This window comes from Podarcis tiliguerta, assembly GCF_965153285.1.
Source record: "Podarcis tiliguerta genome assembly, chromosome: 6".
NCBI classification, from domain to species: Eukaryota; Metazoa; Chordata; class Lepidosauria; order Squamata; family Lacertidae; genus Podarcis; species Podarcis tiliguerta.
Genome location: NC_139539.1, coordinates 49488388 through 49508867, shown reverse-complemented (window position 1 = coordinate 49508867; position 20480 = coordinate 49488388). Strand labels below are relative to the sequence as shown.

Here is a 20480-nt window from a genome sequence, read left to right as displayed (position 1 = left end):
GGAGGGCTGTAAAACTGAATTAAACCATACCCCACTTTATTGGAAATGGCAGAATGCACCGTGAAGATCTACTTGCCACAGTCAGGAAGCTTAAGTAGGGCTGAGGCAAAGGGCTCGTCCACACTTCAGCTTTCCAAGAGGCTTTCTGCTTGTCCCATGCTTTTTAGGCACAGCTCTGAGCAGCTTTCCATTTGCCTTGCCTCTTTCCCCAGGAAAACCCACTCTTTACCTCTGAATCAGAGCAAACATCAACATGTCAAAATCCTGACTGGCATTTGCTCCAATTCAGTGGTAAAGAGCGGGTTTTCCCAGTGGAAAGTGGTGGGACAAGCAGAAGTGTGGACGAGCCCAGAGACAAGAAGCACATTCCATGCTGCCAGTACTACCACAGCACATCAAGGGTGCGCATGAATCATAGAGGTGTTTGCATGCATGCATGCTTATGGGCACATATGTCTGCGAAAGGTCAGCATTTATGTGTGGATTGTTGTATGCCTATGAGCAGTGGGTTTTTTCCTGGGGGTACTCAAAGATACCCAATACCAGCAGCTTTTTTTCTAGAAGCAAAGCACTGCCTATAAGTATGGGGTATGTGTGTGATCCTTTTTTCCAAGCATTTTCGTACCTGTCCAATTCAACATTGTTTTATTTATGTTTTAATATGCTGTAAACCGCTGAGATTTTTTAAAAAAATATAAAGTGGTATAGAAATGAAATAAATAAGAATAAGAAGAATAACATGACCATTCTCACACCCTTTCTTCCTTTGACCGGCAGATGACTGCAAGAACATTGCCAACATCATGAAGACACTGGCTCACAGAGGGTTCATCTTCAAGCAGACCTCCAAGCCCTTTTGATCTCTGGGGCCGGCCAGACAGGGCTGCATGCGGCCGGCTCCTGCTACCTGGGCGTGATGGGCTGGAGCATTCGAACGACAGAAAGAGGACAGAGGAACGAGCAACCCCACGACTCCGTCAGTTTTGCTGTTCTGCCAGTAGAGGCTGTATATATGGAACTGGAATCTCTGTGTAGGCCTGACGTGACTCCCTCTCTGGGGCCGGCTGCCTGCCCGGCCTGGCCCAGCCTGCAGCCCCCTAGGGCGCTTGCTCCACATGGTTAGAGACGTAGATTGTTTTCCCTTTTGTTGGCTTCCGATTTCCATTGGCATCTTTCTCTCTCTCTCTGCTCATATTTGCGCCTGTAGCAAGACCGTGGCGCCATGTTTGGGGCACTCGCCCTTATTACTTTGAGTCCAATATCGCAACAACCGCGGTCAAGCCCCCCTCCCCTTTTCCTGTGTGAATCTGTTACTGTGTCTCCTGCGTGTCAGCTAAATATTGACTGAGCAGCATCCAGACAGCCCCCCCCCCCTTCTTCGGCAGGCTTCTTCCCTCCTTCCCTTCTGTTTTGAATAAACACTAACCCTCTGATTCCTTCTGTATGTGATCTGAGGAAGCTCGGCTCTTTCTGTTCAAGGTAAAGTGCCTGTATTCCCTGCCCACCAAGAGCCACCTATCTCCCTGGGGCTTCATTCAGCAGGGGTTATCGTAGGCAGGAGCATCCTGGCTGATGCTCAGCGCCATGTCCTGCATTTCTTGAACCCTGTGATCCCTTGCTCATGCCTCCTCAGAACATGGGGAACCCTACTGTGCATCCACCCTGCACTTGCGCATGGCCCCCCTATGGAGCATGCAGTCCATTGCAGGCAGTGGACGTGCCCATTACTGCTAGCCCAGCAGGGGGCTGTGTTCCCATTACCCAGCAGGGATCTGCAAATTGACTGACATCTCTGTTACTGCCCCTTTGCTCACCTGACTTCCTCCTCCTCCTACAACGGCTGCAACTGACTTGTTGCTTTGAGAGGTGTGGCCTATTCTTCCTATCCTATTCCCATCACCTTGGTCCAGTGTGGGAAGAGGGAAATAAAGAATGACTCGCCCTCTCCCAGCTCAGTATTTTCCTGAAACCTTCTGCCCTAGCTTTTGCTGAATGGATCCCCAGATGGATAGGCTCCAGCTGCCACCTACCTGGGAGCCACACCAAGAGTCAGGCTGTGAGCTGATACAGGCACTGGGCCTTACCGGTAAATAATGCATGGTGTGTGGATGTTCCAGCTGAACCCAACCTGACCTCCTCATTGGCTCGTTATTCCCATCCTTGCTGTAAATGTGCCACATGAATAAAGTTTGGGGGAAAGGAACCTGGCTCCTTGTATGCTGTAAGGGAGTGGGGCCGGGGGAGGAGGCTTTATCTGAAATATGCTGCTAAGTAAACTCCTTTTCCCAATACCTCTTCAACTGCCCCTGCAATCTGGCAGTAACTGCACAGATGTTTCTCCCATCCTTAAATGGACTTGCGTTATGGGATTGTTTTGTGACACAAGTATCATGTACCTTCATGAGAGAAAATCACCCACATATTCCCATCTGTAGCCAAAACAAAAGCTGCTTCCTTATTAGTTCTTCCCCAGGAAAGTATCTTGAGAATAGGTCATACTTTCCTTCACAATAGTTAGCCTCCTGCTCTGTGCTCTACACCAGGGGTGGGAAACCTCCAGCCCACAGCCCTAATCAGGCCTCAGGGGCCATTTTGTCCAAGTCACACTCACCTGCCTCACACCTGACATAATGTGATGTCAGGCAAAGATGCAGCTGCAAAGGAAGAAGCAGGAACCTTAAAGTTTGAACCTGCTTCTTCCTTAGCAAGTGGAGCTTGTATTTGACACCTTTTAGATTTGGAGCTCCCAAGTAGAGCTGAGTTTTGCTGAAAGTGGTATTTGCACCCACTGCCAATCAGTGGGCACCATTAAAATGTTTCCATACCATACCATCTGTTTAACATTACTGAAAGGAGGATCCTGAAGAAGCCAAATATTTACATCTTATCACCTCAGCTCATTGCACCATCAAGGATGCTTAGTACACAAAGTTCATAGGCTGCTTGGGCCACAGGGGCACAGGAGAACACTATGGCTCATGCAGCCTCCCCAATCTGCAGGTAGAAGTGGTGCTCACAGAGGGCAATACTCAGGTCTAGATACTGGCCCCTGTTGAAGTTTATATGGTTTCCCATCCTTTTCTCTCCGTTAGCTACGACAATATACCATGTAAAACAGAGCAAAGCCTGGAGCTACATGTTAAAAAAATCATGACTCATTTTATAGAAGTCAAATAAACTTGAACACAGAAGGCCAATGAATAATTACCAAATGTTTGTTTAGTGCTACATGACCTAAGATGGCTTATGCACCAATGTGAACAATTTTTTATGATTTAGACAACAATGACAAATGGGAGATTGAAAACAAAGCAAGCTGCTTGGAGAACATACTAATTGACTCCGTAGCTTAAGACAAAGCCCCAAATAAATCACGATCCCCTTTCAGTGTAGGTCTCTGCTCTTTCCCCTCCCATTGTAGCAGTGAAAAGTTTGGGGGTCTGTTCCAGTTAGGGCCACCTCTCTCTTTATGGCACCACTGCAGAAGGTAATTGCCTTATCAACCCTTTGTCTATGTCTGCCATGCCTTTCCATCCACATGACCATTCATGCAGTAGGGGTTGAAATGAGAACATACTAGATACAACCAGCAGAGTCAGCAAAGGCTGTGTCCACCACCACCCACTGAAGCCTTGTAGGCCAGTCCATCTCACTTTGGGAGGTTTGTCCTCCAAGCACTAGAGAATATAACTGAGCCTTTCCCACCTCAGGTTAGGGACTTGAGATCAAAGGTCATAGGGATTTTAATGGCTCCCTCTGTGTAATCACCTGATCAGTTTTATTGATTCAGTGTCGATGGAGTCGTCTAATTAGTTTTCTATGAAAACGAAGAACTTGGCCTTTGACCTTTCTTTCTGCCAGCAAGAATGTAAATCAAAGGGCGTTGTCATGCACTATCGATTCCCAGTTGCACTTGAAATGGGAAGGGGAAGGCAGAGCATGAGTTAGGTCTGACAGCAGCAGGCCAAAAGTATCCTAGCCCTCCTTCCAACATGTTTCTGATGGAAGATGAATATCTGAAAGGGCTGGGCTGGAGTGGGGGGGAGAAGAGTACAATTCAGTCATTAAAACAGTCAGCAAGCTGGAGAAACTCCAGACCAGAATGGAGGGCTACCTGATAGGCCAGCACTCAATATTTTTACACTGGTGAAACCAAAGTTACTTACAGTTAGCTCTTCTTGAGGGTATCACTGGCCTCACTGCCTGCCACACACCGGAGAACATGCAACTGAAGTCTTTAGACGTAGCCAGTCAATCTCTTCCTGCTGAGGGCAAGGGTTATACCTAGGGCTTTGTATTCTGCACTAAAAACCCCATCAAAATTAAAATTAAAACTGGAATTCCATGGCCTGTATGCATTATGCAAATGTGCACATATTTGCTCATTTTGCATAATTTATTTTGCTACTCTAGGGAAGGGTAAAGAGCTATGCAAAACACCACAGTCTGATCACTAGAAGTCCTACTTAGCCCTCCTATGGCTTCAGAGATCTCACCAGAGATACTCACACACTTTCAAGGTGACCTTTGTAAAAGCTTATGGGCTAGAAACTTCCTTCTTGGTGCTGAATTCTATATTTAATAGCAAAACATAGCCTTTCCTGCAATTGTATACACAGGCTTAATTATACCGACTTGGAATATTCAACCCTACACTATCAAACCAAACCTTCTAGCAATGAGAAATGGATGCTTCTTGGTTCTTGGAAAACCAGCATGCATACAAGCTGGTTGCTCCATTGGTCACTAATCAACGCAATTATCACACACCAAGTCACCTCTGGAGGGTATAAAAGTTACTGGTCTGAATACAGCAGGCTACAACAGGAAAAGGCAACCGTGAACACACTGAACAAAATGGAACTTTCTTCCAAGTAAACACACGCAGGATTGTCCTGTTAAAAGAGTCTGTAGAACTACTTTTTTATGTTAGCACAAAGAACTCACCACGACACTCGGGATGGGTATGTATGTCCACAAAATAACACAGAATAATTCTGGCTACTCTCAACAGATATGGGAGGGTACCTCACCTACCTGTGAGATGAGAAAACTAAGGATGCAGCATTAAATTGGCTCACTAAATTGATATTGAAAATTTGTTTAACTAAAAAGGTGCCACTGCTTAAATCAAACGGAAGATCTAAATTATTTTTAGTATAAGGACTTAGAAAAATACATGGAGAGCAGGCAACATCTTGGCAGAGGCATGATCCCCTCTCATCAGAGCAGGAAATACCTCCTGCAACGAATGAATGCATCACCTAAGATACAGTATGGGGTTCTTTTCCTCAACTCTATTGTTTAATTCATATGCAGGGCACATGAGTCAAGCAACTGTTCTATAATTAGATGAAACACTGAGGGAAATAGGAACTTTGTGGACATCCAGAAGAACATTCTGTGAGAATAAGCCAGAAACAAGCAAGTATGTCTTCCAGTGGGAATGGGATGGTGGTATGAGAATTAGTGCACAACTAGGACCATAAAAAAGACTATGCTTCAATGGGGGCACTGCTAAAGGTGGAAGACCTTCAGTGTTCAAAGCGCCTGAGATATGTCTCTTTTCTTGCAAAGATAAGTTTTCAATAAAATAATTTATCCATGTAGCTCTGCATTGCAGTCTCTGATACTACAACCGAGTCTTCCTTGCAGCTGTGAGATAGTTAATCATGTGTAGCATTATACTAGGGAGTCTTAGGCGTGCGTTTGTCCCCTCCTGCCTCACATGCGTCATAAAAACTATTCTAATCCATAAGATCTAGCTGATGATCCAGCACCTGCCTACTCCAGCTCAAGATCGATCTAGACAAAAGCAGCTCCTACCACCATAAAGGTGCTTCTGCCCACCCACAAGTGCTGGATTAAATTCAGATTATGGAACAAGAGGTAATGGATTCTGTATTTACAAGGAGGTTTACAAAAATCAGACATAGGAAAGACAACACAATCACCACAGCAACAGCCAGTATGAGGCTGTTAATGCAAGGAAGTCCAACCCATTTACCTGGGGCGGCAACACCCTTTTCTGGAACAAGAGGGCAATGTCACTGCAAGAATCCCATAGCATAAAGTAGGCATACTGGCAAATGCAGCCATCTTGCCCCTGCAGTCAGTGTCCTGAGCCTCCGACATCCAGGATCTGGAACTTTAGGCTATTCATGGCTTCTTCACTTTTTTGACAGACGATGAACTGGAAGCAGATTCCCTGCGCTTTCTCTGTTCCAAGAAGCAGAAATGAAAGACAGGTGTTAATAAGAGATCAGACCATCCGGCTCAGTGCTAGATGCAACACAAACCCTTTTCTAGAACCCAAGGTATTGGGTGTGTCCAGACAAGGAATTCAGGAAGAAAACCATCACGCAGCACCCGAGAAGACTCTGGACCAGGCCTGGTACTTAAAAGCCCTGGAGGAACCTTGAGGCACAACAATAAGCTTGTTTTTTTCACCATAAAATAGTCTTATAAATGACTAGTGACAAAACTAAGGAAGGGATGGAAAGAGGATGAAAGTTCCAATACAAACCCCCTGGTATGGGGCAGACCTTTCCGGAGCCAGTATTTCTGAGTCTGACACAAAGGAAAGGAGTAGAGGTAACCACAAGCCTGCCTGAAGCTTGTGAATTAGCATTTAACGGGATTTGCAGATTCCACTGGCTGATGCATGACCCCTAAATCAGTCACAGGCCCCTCTCAAGGGCACACGGTGAAAACTTAGCAAAGTTGGGATGTCTGCAAATTGTACTAAAAGTGCCTGAAGTTTCCTCAACAGATCAACTGGGAGAGAGAGTGCAAATGCAGAGAAAAGGGAAATGATCCACAGAAATTATCAAGCAACATTGGCAGCTTAAGGCCAATGCAGGAAGTGAAAGGCATTTAAACAAACAAACAAAAAAACCCGCACCCTCTCCTTTTCCAGGTCTACGGTGAATGGAGGAAAGAAATTAAAATGAGCCCTCTTGGGAACCACAGGCTGCCATCCACCACCTTTCCTTGTTTTAAATGTTTCAGGCATAAATGATTGAGAGCCTGTATTAATAATGAAGCCCCCACACTTCTTGGGGATGCAACTATCTCCCTGGCAGAAAATGCATGCCTAACTGCCTTCAGTGGCTTTGATTAGTGGGGAAAGAGCACCACTCCGTTAACTGGCACCCTGTGAAAAACAATACCTAGAATTTGGGGAAATTAGGAGCCAAGGTACATTTAAAGCAGCCAGCCCAACCTGGAAACAAAGGAGTGGGGGCCCGAGAGCTTCCCAGGGAGGCTGCCGAATTAATGGGGATGAGCGCATGTGTTTGATAATCTTTATATGGCAAAAGAGCCATCTTTCAAATATGTCACAAATTCATATTAATCACCTTCCCTAGCTTGGCTCTGCCCGTCGCCGTGGGCAAAAACGGAAAGTGTCTGGTTAGGAAAAATGTTCTACATTGTAATTTACAAGAGCCTGGGAACCTGGCTCCCTGTTAATGGAAAGGAATGATTTTAAAATGAGAAAATATATATTATAAAACACACACGTATCATGATAGAGATACACATTTATATAGAGGCGCAAGCGAGCTTTCTAACTCCATCTGGAAGGAAGGATGTTTGATGTTAACAATGTAACTTCTCACTTTCAAGCAGGCTCAGAAAACAAGGAGCCGGCAGGAGTTCAGATAAAGGCAGCTTAAAAGTCAAATGATTCTGACTCTGAACCTGAGACTTCTTAGAGGCAAGGTCCTTTCCTTTCCCCATTAATGGGCTGACTTGTGAGCCCAGGAACAAAGTGCGCTGATGTGAGGAATTCTGAGGAGAGTCAACTCATTATGGATGGGCGAGTGGAGTCTGAGTCGCACAAATCAAAGGCTCTAATCTGGAGTAACTGGCTGCACTTCTGCTTGGAACTAATTTGTTCCCAAGTTATACTCACCTTTCACCCTGCAAAGGCCCAGAGTAGCGTCCCTCCTGGGTCAGCAGAGCAATGCTCTGGGGTGGGGGTGGGGAGAAGGCTCCCTTCACTGTGGGCTGCCACCAGTGGGCATCATGACATGCCCACAGCAGACTAACCAAGGCTGGGGTTCACTGGGCTGGCAGTCCGGTGGCCAAAAGCTGAGCCTATGAAGGTGGATATTCTATTTTTTTCCAGCCTGCGATGAGAGGGAAATGTAGCACTAAAAGCCTAGCGGTGTCACGTGCAGATGCTTGAATGCTAGATCATCTCTCCTACAGAATTACAAAAAAAGAGTCCACTTTCCATTGTAACAGAGCTAGCACCCCAAGGGAAATATTGAAGAAGCTTTGGGGAAGGAACAATTGCTCCCCTAAGGTTCCTGTGTAGTCTTTCAGGTCCACACCAATGACCAGCAATTTGGTTGCCATTCACAGGTGGTTCAAATGCCTGTATATATTATTTGGGATGAGAGAGCATGTGGTGGGTGGGTTTGTTGCTAATACAGGATACAGTGGGGAGGATCCCAAATTCATTACTGGGAAGGAGGTGCTGTCAGGAGAGGGAGCAGAAAACTGAAAGCTAGAACTTTTGGAAAATACCAAACAAAGCACTTTTTAATATGCAGAGAACATGGTGAAACGTGAAGCCAAGATGTGTTTCTCCACATACATAGTAGCTCCATGCCAGGCAACTTAACAAGAGCTGTTGGAGACAGGCATGATATTTTATGTGTTCTCTAGTCTACAGAATCACCCTGGCTGCCGGGGTAAAGTCCTAATAGACTTCATTCTGCGTGTGAGTGCCGGCCTTGTTCTGTGCTCTTGTCTTTTCTGCATATCATGGATTGGGGAAAGGCCACACTACTGGAGCTGCGAGCATTTAGAGAGTGTTTTATTTGTTACACTTTTCCACACAGGAGCTCAGAATGACAATTTAGCCTAGCAACAATTCTATGTGGTAGACCAGCCTGAGAGATGCTGCCTTGCCCAAGTCACTCACTGAGCTTCATAGCCAAATAGTGATTTGAACCCAGGCTTCCCATGTTCAACCCCAATAATCTAGCCACAACAACAACAACAATGGCTCCCACGTCTGAGAATTGCAGAAAATTATCGCTCACTGACCACCTGTTTAAGCCAATGTCCACTTGTTCACTCAGGTGGTGTCATATACATAGAGACAGGCAGTAGGAAAAATACTCTGGATGCTTTAGTCATGGAGCAGAATTGTTCTATGCCCAAATAACTCCTACAGCAGCAGGATCAGCTCCCTGAAGGGGAGGGAGACACACACACACTCCACCGAAAGTGGAGCAGCTTCTCTGATTGGCAGAAGTCATTCCACACACACCCCAATGACACCACTCCCCCACATACTTATGCCCCTCCCCTCCATCTTGGCAGCAACAGTGAACCTCCCTGAGATGCCCCCCTCCTGCTGGGTGGAATTTCTTTCCCCTCCAAAGACAGCATAAAGTGGTCACAGTGTGAATGCGCTTGACCTTTTGTCTTGGACTAATCTAATTGTGTCGTCTTTGTGTAACCAGCCGGTAAAGGTCAGAGCTGTATTTAACAGGGGGGCCCTTTAGGTACCAAATTTGCCTTGCAGTGAATTAACTTGATTATATTTCTTTCAAATATGTCAGAGCCCAGGTCACATTAACCCTCCTGGTGCTGCCTTCATTCTTTTTGTTCCTATTCCAAGCATGGAGTTGGAAAAGAGCAGCACTAGGGAAACAGAAGTGCAATGTTTTGCAAACAGACGCAAGTCAGTGAAAACTCTCTAGAGGAAGAAACAGATTCTGAACTGGCCTGCTGCTGAGGCTTGCTGACCCCGCCCCCCAAAGCAGGTGAGAATTTATGACACACAGATGTGGGGCTCAATAGTATGGTGAAGCCCATTCAGTAGGAGAAGCCTCTAAGAATGAGCGATTACTCAAAACTCCATGTCACCTTCAGAGCTTACAGAGAAAGTTACTTGAATATCAAAAAAAGAAGTCATTTTAAAAAAAAAATCCTGACACTCTGCTGTGCCAACATACTGGGACAGCCATTATGCAAGGAAGCAAGAAGGGTTTGGTGGCCAGCTGACTAATGACCTGATCATATCCATGTTAAGCACAAGTCATTGGAGTAATCCCATTTACTCCACTGGAAAAAAACTTTCTTGGGCATAGAACCATGGAGCGGAAAGACAGAGGATCTCCTTTACTGAGAGGAGATGGAGCAAGCTTGTTTTCTCCTGCTCTGAAGGGTAGCACTTAAACCAATGGCTTCAAGTTACAAGAAAGCATCAGGAAGAACTTTCTGACAGTAAGAGCTGTTCGACCGTGGAACAGACCCCCACAAGATGTGATGGACTCTCTGAGGTTTTAAAGCAGAGATTGGATGGCCATCTGCTTCAGAGTCCTTCATTGCAGGGGGTTGGACTAGATGGCCCTTGGGGTCCCTTCCAACTCTACAATTCTATGATTCCCGAGTGACCTTTGCAGTGATAGTGTTTCAAGCAGGCCTCAAGGGGTGCAAGGGCATGCCAACATCAATATCTACTCACCGAATTGGGTGTGAGGGGAGCCCCCACCACATCAATGATCTGCTCCTTTGCGTCACCCTTGCTCTCTTCAGTGCACAAGCCTGACTGTCCATCAGCATGTGAGCCACCATCTGTGCTGGGCCCTGTGCTACCGGCTTTGGCCAATGCCTCATAGCGATGCCGCAACATCTGCAGCTCATATTCACAGTTTGCGAATGCTTGCTTGAGCTCATATAGCAGCACCAGATCACTGCGCAACTCGTTGAACATCTGGACAATCTCCTCTGTCGGCATTGGACTCAGGTCTGGAGGAGGCGAAAGGAAGAAAGTTAAGCAAGGGAACTCTGTCCCTTGCCAGCTGCAGACTGCTCCAATGCTCCTCTGTAGGTCTTCATTCAGTCCATACTGGCTAAAGCAGAAAGCATTAAAAAGTCGAAGCCCTTTATTGCCCCAGATGTAGCACAGCTGGGAAGTTTTGCCTGCATCAGACTCACTGCCAGCCAAGCCTTCACTGCTGTGCCAAGCCAGGGATGTGAGGACAGTCTAGATCAGTATTTTGCAACCTTGGGTCTCCAGCTGTTTTTGGACTACAGTTCCCATCGTCCCTGACCACTGGTCTTGCTAGCTAGGGATGATGGGCGTTGTAGTTCCAAATCAGCTGGAGACCCAAGGTTGGGATGGTCTAGAAGAAGCTCCTTTTCAAGGGAAGGCATCAGTTGTGCAACCCCGTTAGTACACAACCTGAGCAAGCCACTGAAGCCAAGCATTACTGTACTCGCTGAATCCAGGGAGTCCACTGCCTCCCCTACCCAGGAGAGGCTAGAGGGGGGTTGTATTTTGCCCCTTAGCCAAAAAGTGCAGGCCAGGCTTATCCCCACACAGGTCGCGTGGGACCCATCCAGAAGAGGAGCAACAAGGAAGCACAAAAGCCAGGCAGAGTCTCACAGACAATGGCCACTAACCCCTTTCACAGTACCTCTCCCTGCACGAAGAGATTTGCCTCCTTAATACTGGGCTGTCACTCTCGATGGCTTAAAGAACCCAAACAAGAGAGAAAGAGACAAAAGACTCTGTTCAAATACTTTTCGACTGGGAGGAATTTTTTGAGGGGGGATATTCTTGTGCATCATCTTCTGGCTTTTACCCCTCTGCTGCTGCTTCTTTTTTTTTAACAAAACACATAAGATCTTATTTTCAAACCCATTCACATAGTGTTATTCAAGGAACTGGCTGTATTACTTGGGGGAAAAAATAGCCCCTCTCGACTACAAAGGCTTTGCTCCATGGGTCTCTCTCTCTCTCTACCTGCCCTCTTTACTCACCTACTCCGAGTTCCATCAGCATCTGCTCCAAGGCTTTAATCTTCTTCTGTCCCACGGAGCTCGGCAGTTTCATCTGGAATACAAAGGTAACAGCCACACAGCTCTGAGCTAGCCCTCACTCACAGCCGCCTAGTTCAAACGGCAAGGGAGCTTTGCTTTTTATAGTGCATGGGGGGAAAAGCGAGCCAAAGAAAGAAAGAGAGAAAAGGGAAATCAAGTGCTGGGAGAGGGAGGCAGAAAGAAGGCCTGAAAGTTTGCAGACGAGGGCCAAGGGCAGGGACTGAAAAGCCCGGTCGCAAGGGCTTTTCAGTTCCTCCCGGTGCCAAGATGCGGAGATGCACAGCTTTACAGCTTCCATGTGCAACTGAATTAACAACAAAAGTTCTGCTCCGCTTCGAACCCTCTCCCGCAGTGCCCTGCCCATCAAAGAGCTCAATTACACAGCAGCTAATGTGCGATGCTGCCCTACTTTACTTGCTCTTGCCAGCCTGATTAGACTCGTGCACTAACAGACTTCCTTCTCCCTTTACCTGCCGAGCCCAGAGCCGTGGGATTCATTTACAGAGCCAGTTTTCTAACAAAAGACGCAAAGAGGCACAAAGAGCACACACACTAACTCAATTGGCAGAAGTGTGAACACACATTCACAGTGGAGCTGAGGGGGGTATGGGGAGCAGGGAAGTATTAGGCAGGGGCAGGGAACCCAAGCTGGGCATGAGATCACGCTTAGCTCAAAAAAACCCCCAAACCACCCTCACTACAACCCTACAGGCAGGAGCAACTCAGCTAAAGAAAAGTACAAAGAACTCAAGCACAATTTCAAGTGGGAAAAGGGGACTTGAGCATGCAGGGAAAACTAGCCAAGCTAATGGCCTTCAAACACACCCTTTGGGCTTCCAAAAACCCAAGTATAACAAGGACTACCTGGAAGGGCATCGACTTTGGAGACCTGCCTCTTTCCATTTCTGCCCTTTGCCCTTTTCTTACACAAGCACCACTGCTCAGTTTCCAGTATCAGGTCGGTGCTCCTTGATTTTTCAATAGGAAATACAGATATCAGCCTCTCTCAAAGGGCCACTTCCAAGTCATGAAGATACTGGGAGCAGGAAACTGGAAAAAACTTCCCAGTTGCTTCCAGCCTCTGACCAGTTAAATAATTTAGAGCAGATTCGCATTACCAACTCGCAGGAGGATTATATCATGTAAAGCGTCTCTCTGCATTGACAAATACTGCTGGGACACACCACCAAGGCTGCCAACCTCATGGACAATCACAGCATGGTTACAACCATCTTGTGAAAAACAATCAGCCTAAAATCAGGAAAGATGCAGCACAGATACTCACATAAATCAGCCTCACCTACAAGTGAAGGGATCAACTGCAGTGGTGAGAGGGAAACAGATTTCTACTGGCTGCCAAGGTAAGCCAATCAGAGGCCTGGTTTCAGGTAGGCACTAGCAGAATTCTCATGAGGCAACAATAATTTTTGCCTTCTCTTAGTCATTACTACCCCCCATAGTGCCCATCCCTTTGCAGTAGGTTCTCAGAACTTCAGGCCAGAAATGGGGATTGTGAAGAATTCCCAAATCCACAAAGGGCAGGCAGAGGTTCCCTTAGAGCAGGGTTTCCTAAACTTGGGCCTCAAGCTGCTTTTGGACTACAATTCCCATCACCCCTGACCACTGGTCCTGCTAGCTAGGGATGATGGGAGTTGTAGTCCAACAACAGCTGGAGATCCAAGTTTGAGAAACCCTGCCTTAGAGTATGTGGAAGTAGCCAGAATGAGATGTCTAATGGGATTCTGAAGATGCCAACAAGGGTCAACAATAAAACATGGAAGATTAGATTCTTAACACATGGTACCCTGCTTAAGAGAACAGCATCTCCTCACAAGGCAACACTATTTCATCACATCCTGTTTTGAGGCTCTTCATGTATCCTTAGAAAATCTACCACCTCACTATATAGGTTTTCTAGCCAGTAGAACAACACTTGTATGGCTGAGATCTGGGGGGAAGCCATGTGATGCTTTCCATTCAGAATAAGCACCTTTCCTATCTGAAAGAGCTTTGTTAGGTTTCTAGCTCACTCCTCCCTGCTAATCGCAGCTCCAGTTATGCTGTCTTCTATATACTAGCAGAAGGAAATAAGGAGGATCTCCTTCATGTGTCAATCAGAGCTCCATCAATGACACGCGAGGAAGGGCTGACAGCTGGACCCAGAGTCTTTAAACAGCCAGGATTATTGCCTTGCTATGTTTTGGCCTGATATATTGGCAGCTTCAAGAATAGGAAGGGACAGAAGCAGTCTGGATGGATTTAGATCTACCAATAGACCGCAGAAGAAATACGAGGCCAACTCAGGAGAAGCGGGACTGTTTTGAGTTTACTCGGCTTTAGAGAACATCAATTAAGCTTTCCTTTAATTTTGGGGGAGGATTTGGCCTGTGAACATGAAAGCTCCATTGGCTTCTTCAAGCAAGAGTATATTTTAATTTTACCGTCATTAAGAAAACGTTATGATTTATGCGGCTGCTGTCGAACTAATATCTTTAAAATTTAGCTGGCTAAGCCAATTCATCTTTAAGACTGATGAAGGTTGATTGCTCTCTATGCAAAATGTATTAAAACTAAATGAGGAGTCTATTACTCACAGGGCGCTGATAATCTGTTAGGTAGGCTCCGTTAGCCTGGCTGTCTCAACGGCAGCGGGAAGGCCCAATGCTCCACTCACCTCGGCAGCCAAAAGCACAGGCAGCTAAGAAGAGCAGGCATTCTCAAATCTTGCAAGATTTTTGGTGCAATCAAGTTTGACAGAACTCTAAGGCTACAAAATGCAGGACTCTGATAAACGGTGCTGGTTTTGGCTACCATGAGGACCTATTCCCCTGGCTATGTGTGGCGTTTCCCTCAAGCAGGACCTGTGACTAAAACTGTTGATGTTCTATGCTCTTTTCTGCTTCCTTCAGAGACCTATCTAGGTTCAGGAGTGAGATTCAGCACTATTTGCCCACAAAGAGATCTGGGTAACCCAACGCCTGTAATAGAAGTGCCTTTCTGACAGAGCTCACTAAAGTTCCTCTAATCCAGGAGTCCCAAGTTATTGCCCTAATAATGTGCAGGAAGGACGTTTCCCTGCATTAAGAGTCCACATTCCGCACCAGCCCTTCAGCAGAGATCCCGCTACACTGGATAAGAAGAGATACAGCTTCGTTCCCAACTCTGTCAATTAACCCTTTCTGCTTCAAAAGGATGCTTGTATCAATTTATGAGCAAAACTGGGGATGTCAATAGTCACATGTTGGTACATGTACTGAAGGCTGATGTAAAACCAAGTATGAAGTTGATATTAGTAGCATGTGCAGTTTTGTTCCTACGCACACTTCTCCATTTCCTTCCCAGACAAATCTTGCATGGATCTTTAATGGGGGCAGATTAATGCAATAATCCAGCTGTTTAGCATTGCTCTTTGACTGGATAGTGCTGGAAACAAAACATTGGGATGAGGCCCCAGGGATGAATCAGTTTGACAAAGATGCTTCCGAAAAATGCTGGTGGCCATTAGCCACCTAGATGGAATCTTCAGGCTACATATCTGAAACAACCATTCTGTATCTGGCAACACATCTCAGCTCAACATGGCAACACTACATGCTGGGATTTATGGCAGATTGAAAGCCTTCGGGAGCCACATTAGATTAAAGGTGGCCAATCACAACCTGCTATTTTCCACTAGGCAATAAAGTGCTTCCCTTAGCACCCCACTGCAACACCAGAGAAAGTTCGTTGTTAAGCAAGTGCAATGGAAGGATTCTTGAAAAGCATGTAGTGTCAGGCCCTCCCTCTTTGTAATCTATTAGAATTATTTATTATTACTAAAGTCCCCAAATAATCATATCTCAAAAAATGGATTGCTCACATTGAAGAAGTGATTAGCTGGAATTTTTGAGGTTAATATATCTTGGATTCTCCCGTCTTCTGACAACCTCTCCCTGCAGCCCTCTTTGCAACGCCAGCTTGTGCTTATAATTATGCCAGCATCACTTTTGATTTAGGGACTCTGAGCCTTTGTCCTCGCTATAAACAACCAGTAAATGCATGAACTGTGCAGAAAGAGAAAAATAAATAAAAGGGCAACACACCAATATATGAATCAAGGCCACGTGACTGGAAGAAGAGAGCAAGTTTGCAGAGGGGCAAGTAGGTGGGACTTTCTCCCTGAACCACCAATGAGACTGGCAGGGAGCAGATAGTAAACAACCTCCTGGTTGCCGGAGTAAGACAATGAACCAATACAGGCAAGAATATTCACGCCTGGCACACTTCCAAGCCCTCTTTTATTTTTAAAAAGCAGTAAAACAAAAAAAATATGTTCTTACACCAACAAAGACAACTAAAAAGGAGAAGAGAGCTAAATCAGTCGGTTGTTTAAAACCTAAAAAGTTTGAGTAAACAGGTACACCTCACTTGCTGTTCACGTGGTCACAGTGTAGGTGCCTAACATAGCTGTGGGTGGGGAACCTCAGGCCTGAGGCCCAATGAAACCCTCTAGGCTTCTCTGGCCAAACCTCAGGACTCTCCCCAGGCAACACCCATTACAGGCCCTGCTTCATACCCTTTGCCTGGCTGGAATGTGTCCTTGAACTCTGAGAATGCCTCTAGCTTGTCTTGACAGAGAATAGCAGGGTGGGTGCGTCAGTGTGTGTAGAAACTAGTTTATGGTATAAAGACAACGTTTACATTTGCTGCTTGGCCCACATTTGCCTGCAGCCTCATTTGCCACTGGCATGTGGCCCTCAAGAAGCTTTCACAGACGGGAATGCAGCTCTTTGTCTTTATGAAGGTTTGCCACCTCTGCTGTTAATAAGTGAAAACTCCACAAATAGGGTGCCACCACAAAGAAGGCTCCGACTTGTCCTGCACAGCTACTACATTTCTTCATGGGTTTTGTTACTGAAGAACTTGTGCTTACATTCTATGCCACAATGATCAAGGATCCTACCAGACACTGTAAGAATGTGTGTAAGCATGTGTGTAAGGGCTATTATGAGCGTATTATTTAAACCATTACCATTTCCCTTAAGCCTGCTCAGAACACTGATTGAGATACATTTAGGTCTCATAAAATTCTGCAAGGAGAGTGCCACCACATCTGGGCTCAACTGAAGTCCATGGTCCAATTGCAAAGCATTCAAACAAAAGTGCCAGACTCTTGCAGCAACAAGTATCAGAAAAATCTGTCTTCTTTTTTCTACAGCTTCCAATCAGGCACTAGAAACATCCCTGGAACTAGAGTTTTTTTATTTCCTGTTAATTGCTCAAGCCCTGAATTGCTTTCTTTTTCACTCACAGAAATGTCCAAACTGGCTTTAAATTCCACGCTATGGTCACCCTAGAGAAGTGAGCTCATCCTCTGTTGTATTTAAATCTGATCAAAGGGCAGATTTTTGTCTGCCACTCTTGAAGGTTTATTGTGAAACAATAATCTACTAAATGCATACCATCAGCCATTTTTATGCTGTCCTAGATTTCCTGTAACTATATCTAAAGATTCACATGCAGAGCATGATCCACTTTGGGTTCTGAGCCAGTGGCTCTGGAATCAATGGGCATTACACACAAATACTGTATTGCTGTGCAACTTCAACTCATTTCAGTGAGGGTTGCACAGAAAGGCATTCCTGCTGGGTTTCCACCTCCACCCTCAACTCCCAAGATGGAGAGAACTTTTCTTCACCATGTCTTTTAGGAATAAGACACAGACCAAAGGATTTCAATTAAAAGCATTTAGATTTAAGTCATCCATTAGGAAAGGTTTTCCTAACTGTCAGATCACTACAGCGATGGAACAGGCTGCCCAAGGAGGTTGTGAAATCACCTTCTCAAGCTCCGACTGAGTAATTTCCTTTGAAGGATAAAGTGAGCAGCGATGCAGACATTACCCAGATAAGAGGGAACCATCAAATTGTCCAGGAGCATTAGGATATTTTCCATATGGGTTTCCCTTCCTTTATGTGACCCAACATCCTCTTGGCATTTTTCAGTCACAGCTGCAGGTTGAGTAGAGTTCTTCCTTTAGTATTTGATTGTTCACAGCTATGCAAAGTATTTACACTTTTCAGCTGTTCTTTCCTTTATGTGGATTCTAGGTTATTTTTGTAATGACAGCTCACTTTTAAGGAAATTCTTTCACTCACAGCTGCCTTTTACTATACGCAAATCACAGGAAGGTTGACTCTGATTGGGGACCAAATTCTTCCAAGATTACTCTGCAAAAATTACTTCCAGGCCATGTTAAGCAATCTGGAACATGCCTAGAAGTAATTCTGGCAAATAATGGGCTCTAACAAAACTTAACACCTTACTACGTGGGTACATGCCCCAAACCCAATATTCTGAAAGGACCAGAAGCCTTTCAATGTCCAACCTTCTGCCTAGAGCTAAATCTCAGAAGTGCACTATAGGCAGAATTAATAAACCAATATATGCAAATATTATTAGCAAAACTAGTAATTCAGGTATCAGGTATTTGTTTATTTAAAGATTTACATTCCACTTGGCAGGACAATTGTCCTCCCAAGGCAGCATATAAAACCAGTAATAGAACATATGCATTCCATCATATAAGTAATTCATTTAAAGCTAGCAGTAAAAGACAACTATTTTTTTTAAAAAGAATTTAAAAAGATGATTAAAATAAGAACATCTTAAGGATCCTTTTCTGAAAGCAAGTAAAAGTCACTTCATGGGCAGGGGGTGGGGGTCATATTCTGTAACTGTGGGATCACCACTGAAAAGGCCCTTTTCTTGATACCCATTAGCCTCTAATCTACAGTTTAGAAAATATAGTGTCCATAACTTATCATAAAGCTCAGGCAGCCTGATGCAGGTACAGGCAGTCTTTCACATTACCTGGACTTAAGACTTCAATCGCTAAAGCCAGCACTTTAAATTTGGCCCCAAATGAAGGGGCTGTACACACACTTGCACATTCATAAGAAACCTTCATTGCCCATTTGGTGCATTTGTGATCAGGCGCTTTAGCTTATGAAATCTCATCTTTCAATTAATCAAGGGTGACAGCCATTTGTGGGATCACACTGGCACGACAAAAACTTCTGCTTACCCTTCCTTTCCTCCTTCCGCAATCTCCCCAAATTCCCTCCAGAGAGCTGGGAGACCCTTTGGAGCAGATGGGGAGGAGAGGAAATCCTATCCACTGGCATGACAGTATTACACAAGCCCCACATTTTTTACAACCAGTCTCCCATAAGTAAAAGATCTGAGAACCACCGCAGTACTGGACATACTGATGAAGGGTTAGAAGAATACTTCTGAGTTGTATTGCTTCAGCGCTCAATATCTGTTAGTAAAACAGAGATGACATTCAAATCACACTTTCCGCCCATCTTGCCACGTGCTCCATGTCCCAAGCTATTATCTCACACATTTGTGTAGTGGAGTCTAGCTCTGCACGCTGTTACTACATGAATGTGTCAGTAAAAGCAACAAGAACACTTCATCTTTCTAACCATTGGAAGTCTTTTCCCATCGTGGCAACATACAATTTCCGGCTAATAAGAAGGTGCTGATTACCATCAGCTTATCTCACCAAAATGCCTTGCAGCACAGTCAATACTAAAGAGATAAATTATTAATTGTTCCAAGTAATTAAATTTATCAAATCCAAATAAATATTACTGGTATTTTATGTAACTGCTTTCAAGGCTCGGCCTCTGAAGGGACAGTATTGATCAAGCGAAGAAAGACAGATGTTTCCCCCGTTAGCAGCTGATGAGGTCTGGCTCTGCATTAATGTCAGAGAGAAGGCGCATGGCCAAGGGCCTCTGGTGAAGAGTAAACAGGCAGCGCACACAACTGCTTCACAGCGAAACAAATCAAATATTGAGAACATGCATTTAATATATACACATACCTAAGCCGCCCCCCTCCCTCGTGCCAAGCTTTGACCAAAATACTCGTTTATCTTGAATGCGTAGTACAATCCTAGCCCCCACCCAGCCCCGTGCTCCGAGAAAGCAAGCACCACAGTAGATTGTACCTCATTAATCAGTGCTAAAAAAGTGCTCAGTTGGCTAGTAAATATTTAAAAGCCAGTGAGGGTGGATGTGTGAATCAATGGGAATGAAAGCTCCCTCTCCCCCTATTTCTTTTTAATTGGTCTGACCACCAATTTGTCTACAAGATCCTAGTTAGCAGGTAACAAGTAAAACTGCCGGCTGGAAGCCTTTCTTGGTGGAAGGTGTCCAGCTGTGAACTAAACAATTGCGCCACAGCATCTCCCAGTGCGCTCCCTGGCTCTGAGGCTGCTAAGAACTTTCTTTTATCCTACTGTTTTTGCCTCATTATCAAAGACTTAGCAGTCTAGAGTCCAGACCTCTTGCCTCATCCCATAGACTCAGGGCAAGAGCCCCAAAGCAGAACCCAAACACTCTTTGCCAATGTTCTCTTTAGCAAAGGATAGGGTAGCAAGAAAACGTATCACCAAAATTGCCTGACAAAATGTATATTAACACAGAGGGAATATTAAGGTTAAATATAAAAGAAGTCCACATTCAGAGAGAACACAAATTTAAAGCCTTCATTCTATTCTAAGCTGGCAGCATGAAAGTCTACAGGAATAAATTAATTTCTCCAAAAAAAAGTGAGGGGAGATATGAAATTTG

General features: G+C 45.1%; 2 protein-coding genes across 4 annotated transcripts in view; one reads left to right on the top strand and one right to left on the bottom strand.

Moving 5' to 3' along the window:
• Positions 1-2203, top strand: part of ERI3 (ERI1 exoribonuclease family member 3) — a 200324-nt gene extending 198121 nt beyond the window's left edge. For both annotated transcript variants that reach the window (XM_083446137.1, XM_083446138.1), the window contains exon 8: positions 778-2203. In XM_083446137.1, the coding sequence (XP_083302263.1) occupies positions 778-860 (83 nt within the window). In that variant the 3' untranslated portion in view covers positions 861-2203. The remainder of the gene's footprint in view (positions 1-777) is intronic.
• A 930-nt stretch (positions 2204-3133) lies between these two features.
• Positions 3134-20480, bottom strand: part of DMAP1 (DNA methyltransferase 1 associated protein 1) — a 35212-nt gene continuing 17865 nt past the window's right edge. For both annotated transcript variants that reach the window (XM_083446101.1, XM_083446102.1), the window contains exons 9-11: positions 11794-11866; positions 10493-10776; positions 3134-6219 (exon numbers count right to left, since the gene is read on the bottom strand). In XM_083446101.1, coding sequence (XP_083302227.1) covers positions 6160-6219; positions 10493-10776; positions 11794-11866 — 417 coding nt within the window. In that variant the 3' untranslated portion in view covers positions 3134-6159. The remainder of the gene's footprint in view (positions 6220-10492; positions 10777-11793; positions 11867-20480) is intronic.